A 4,834-nucleotide genomic window follows, 5' to 3' on the forward strand; every position below is an offset into this window, starting at 1 on the left:
AGTAAACAGACAGTCACAGATAACAGCCTAAAAAATAAGTAAACAGACAGTCGCAGATAACAGCCTAAAAAATAAGTAAACAGACAGTCGCAGATAACAGCCTAAAAAATAAGTAAACAGACAGTCACAAATAACAGCCAAAAAATAAGTAAATAGACAGTCACAGATAACAGCCTAAAAAATAAGTAAACAGACAGTTACAGATAACAGCCTAAAATAAGTAAACAGACAGTCACAGATAACTGCTTGCACAATTTTATATCTAGTTTTGGTCTTCACTTGGCCACCAGTTCTTTTCATTGCAATTAAGCTATTTTTTAGTGTTATTGCTTTTTTTTACTAAAGAAATGTCATGAATATTTCTTTTGTTTAAAGGCTTATGAAGAACAAATTTTACTTTTAATATTGTAGAAAATGGAAAACATCCTGAAAGAAGCATGGGATAAAGAAGGTTCTCCATTCAGAGGACAACCGTTCGATCCATCAGCTGTAAATATTTCTAATCCAGGTGATTTGTTCAAGACATAAGAAAATGCAAGGTTTCCAGTTTATTTAAATTCAGTTTATGAAAGACATGGTACATTGTTTTATGTTTTAAAATCTCCCACATTTGGCATGTAAACCAAGGACTTTGACGAAAACAAATTGTTTTAATAATATTGGTGGGGATAAGTGAAATTACCAGTGTTTACAGTGTTTTGTGTTTTATGTATTCACAACATTTTTTCAGTGTTCCGTTTGTTTGTAGGAGCTATTCAGTCTTCGAAATGTACAGTTTCAAGTTTATTAAAACTGTTTTTATTGGATGAAATGGTTTCTTTGTCAAGTCTGATAAAGCTTTCTGTATATTTTGTGTACAATTCTTAAATTAAGATTATAATTAAAAGTAACAGAGAATTATATGTATGTCAGTTGTACAGCATTTCATTATTTCTAATATTAAAACATTTCAAATTTATTAGATAGTAATGTAATTAGACAACATGTTCTTATTTTATTACTTTAAATAAACACTTGACAAGATGTGTTAAAGTTCTCTGAATAAAGCAACTGGCACAAAGTAAACAACTCGGTGTTAAGTCAAAGCAACAGTGTACATTAAACCCCCACTTGACGTAAACCATAGTAGCAATATCCTGTAGGCAGTTGAATCAGTAATTAATAATTCATTACTATACTTTTAATCTCAAAAATTACATTTAAACAAGATCGAATGTAGATTGTTTACAGGTATAGGGATATTTTACTGGTTGGTGGAATATGGTCTTTTTGACCATCCCAAAGGGTCTATTGATCCATCTGAAACTGAAGAGTGAAAGAGGGGTAGGTGTACAAATGTATATCATTGACTTTATGATCCATAGATAAAAATGCATGTTAGACAAATCTGGATAATTTTCTCTCTGTCTTCCAGTGTGCTATGTTTTCCAAATGGCCAGTTGTCATAATATCCAACCAATGATAAATGAGTTTAAGTTAGGATAGTTGAGTGTCAGTGAAATGGTATATGAATGACTGTTCCATGTGACAATATATATAACTGTATACATTTGTATAAAGATTGTGAATGCTTGCATTGTATCAGTATTGATGGGAAAGCAAGCATTCAAAGTGGCAAAATAAGAAAATTACATCTATAACAAAAAATCATCAAAAAACTTACAAGGCCAGTCAATGAAATTTACAAGGGGGTAAAAATGATTTTCAATTGGCCTGGCTAAAATAAACGCAAAACCTTTTATAGTTATTGGAAAAAATGGAAATATTTCTTCTGCTGGGATCAGAGGTGTCACTAGATTCTTAACAGATTCAGGTGCTGGAATTTTCTGTGATTCAGTATAATATCAATCATGGTTTTCTATTCAGATTTTACCAGACACCAACTGGGAATTCAGGCACTGTCAAATAGAATTGAGGCATGGGCTCCGCGTATCAGTACATAGCGATGCCTTGGCCTGAATTCATTAATCTCTAGTAATTGTTTTATTGCAATGAAAAATTACCTTTTAAAATTTAGATGAAAATATTTGTTCTTAAAAGACTCATCATGAGTTCTCAATAGAAGATTTCTTTAAATAGTTTACAATGAAAGATCTATCATTAGTTAACAATAGAAGATTTTCTTGAGAAGTTTGCAATAATAGATTCATCCTTGGTTCACAATAGATTAACTGGAAAGTTTCAAGAATTTATCCTTATATTGTAAGCTATAATTTGCTTTTGTAATTGAAATGTTAAAGGGGCTGTAAATATTAATGATGATATTAAGATCAGAAAGATGTGACGTAAAGTACTCTTAGTACATTCGAAGTGAGATTTAAAAATATGAGATAGTTGTGAAGTGTGGAGGCTAATTTCGTGATAGAGAGTGAACCAGTCAGTGTGTTAGCTATCATGGTTACTTTGTACGAGTAAGTTGACTTGTTTTTCAATAACTTACGTCGTTTATAATGTAGGCCTTCAGCAGCTTATGGCAGTTTACAAGTTATCAAGTTTGTAGAAATATTGATAGAGGAAATGAAGTAGTAGTTATCGTTATGTTGACTGGACGTTGAATTATTTTTGCCAGATCATTTGAAAACCTGACAATGAAAAAACTATGATACTATAGTAGTGTCAGAAGTGGGATTATTTGGTGAAAGTAAAATAGAATTTTGATTAAATTTCAGCTGTTGAAAATGGCAACCATGGGGTCAAGTAGAGTGATCCAAGCATTAATTTAGATGATGGAATTATTAAGACAAGGTCAAGAAGAAAAATATAGAAAATTAAAAGAAGACCAGTAAAAATGACAGAAATTCAGAAGAAAGGGAAAGAAAATTAAAAATCAAGAAGAAAGCTTTGAGAAATTGAAGATAAGGAAGAATTTAAAGAATATCAAGGACAAATTTACATAAAATTAATTGACAGAATAAGACATATGGAAAACGAATTATTACATGTAAAGATTAAACCAGCCACACATCTTTCTGCAACTGCTCAAGAATTCCAACCCAAAACACCGTCTACTAAAAATATGGTTATAAACTACAGTAGGCTAACCAGTCTCTCTTACAATTCACCAACATATAACTTATCTTGTTTATCTGTGGTAAACACTTCAATTGCCTAACCACTGTCTCTTACCTTTTACCAAAATATAAGTTATTTTGTTTTTTTGGAGCAAGTTTCAAGAGACCAGCTGATGCCTTTTATCATTCAACAACATTGAGCTTTACCTTGTGTTTTCTATAGTAAACATTTCAGGGACCACCCAATAATACCTTTTAACAAAATCTATAACTTTAAATGTCAAGGTTCAAACGCTGAAAGCTAGTAAAATATTAGAAGACTAAGAAGTCTAAAAGTGTTATAAATAAATAAGTTTTAACTGCAGATGTTTTCTTCTCACTTTCCTCTTTGTTTGTCCATTGTGGCTCTAAATCAAATGTTTTAAAAGTAGCATTGTAACATTTTAGTTTCGCCGGGCTGATTCTTTTAAATTATTTGATGAAAATAAGGCCAAGTCCAGAATCCATATAATGATAACAAATTAGTTTCTTTTTTCTTAACGGTTGTTCAAGCTGCTTAGACTTGTATACTGTTGTAATTTGTAGACGTAACTTTACAAATGACACTCAAACGGAAAGACATTGCTAATGGTACTAAAACTAACGTAAAAATAAACTTGCTTGTACAATTTCACCTATCAGGTAACTGAACATACGCGATAACTAGCACTGATCCAAATACTTCACTAAAACTGACAATCTACTAACGGAAAACAAAACGGGCTGATTCACTGCTAGTTTAGCATACTGACTGGCCTACAAAGTATGTATATATGATGCTTCACTTCTAGATAACCCACAAATTTACCAGATTTTCGTGACGTCATATTTGGAGTTTTCTAGATATTCTAGGCCCACGTTTATAAACTTTTCGATCTTAACGTTGTGCTTACTTTAGCTAACATCTAAATTAAATCTCTAAAAATTTGGCTTACAACAATAACAATACATACTACCTTTTTGCCCCCCATAAGTGATTGCCCAGTGAGTTTTTCGTTCAAGACCAGAACTTATGAAAGTGGCTGAACAATGAAAGACAAAAGATGCTATGAAACGTTATTTATATAAGTAATATAATACTTTAAAAACTACGGTTCAAACGACGAGAACCATCGAAATATTGGAAAAACCAATAGGCCTAAAATTGCTATAAAAAGAATTTAAATGCCGATCTTTTTAACTGCACATTACTCTTAAGTTGTCCATTTCGAACTTTTACTAGCTTGTAACTTTTGTAGTTTGCACTTTAATAGGCCATCGAGATCAGTTATTTCAGTAGTACCCATTACTATTTCCGAATATCTAACTTTTGCGTGCAATAAACCTTTCAAAAAAGCCAGCTAGTGTCTCTTACCATTTATTAATGGCTAACTTTATTTCGTTTTTCTGCAGTACTTCAATTGGCCAGTTACTGTTTATTAAGATTATAATATTTGAAAAATTGTTTAACTAGTTTTAAGTACATAAATAGTTACAACAGCAGGAATTTCCAGTGAAAATAACCTAAATTTTTAGTATGTCATGGATGTAATTGGGAAAGATCCAATTTTCTCTTTTAGCGGCATATCTTCTGGTGGTAATTTCTTTGTTAAATACTTCAAAGTACCTTTTCATATTCTGTATGCCATGATTACATTGATATTTGTTATTCTCAAAATATTATGAATGTTAATTTAACGAATGTTTATCTAATAGTATACACGTTTTTTAAATGTCATTTGATTGTTATTTAAGTTTTGGCTACTAACTTTACAAGAGAAAAATATAATTTACCAATACGACTT

At 31.1% G+C, this 4,834-nt stretch overlaps 1 protein-coding gene across 2 annotated transcripts in view; it reads left to right on the forward strand.

The window, feature by feature from the left end:
• LOC106473405 (nudC domain-containing protein 3-like) overlaps window positions 1–811 on the forward strand; it is a 20,092-nt gene extending 19,281 nt beyond the window's left edge. For both annotated transcript variants that reach the window (XM_013934085.2, XM_022401856.1), the window contains exon 8: window positions 412–811. In XM_013934085.2, the coding sequence (XP_013789539.1) occupies window positions 412–528 (117 nt within the window). In that variant the 3' untranslated portion in view covers window positions 529–811. The remainder of the gene's footprint in view (window positions 1–411) is intronic.
• The last annotated feature ends 4,023 nt before the right edge of the window (window positions 812–4,834 follow it).

This window comes from Limulus polyphemus, unplaced genomic scaffold (genome assembly GCF_000517525.1).
Source record: "Limulus polyphemus unplaced genomic scaffold, Limulus_polyphemus-2.1.2 Scaffold6145, whole genome shotgun sequence".
In the NCBI taxonomy this organism is placed as follows: domain Eukaryota; kingdom Metazoa; phylum Arthropoda; class Merostomata; order Xiphosura; family Limulidae; genus Limulus; species Limulus polyphemus.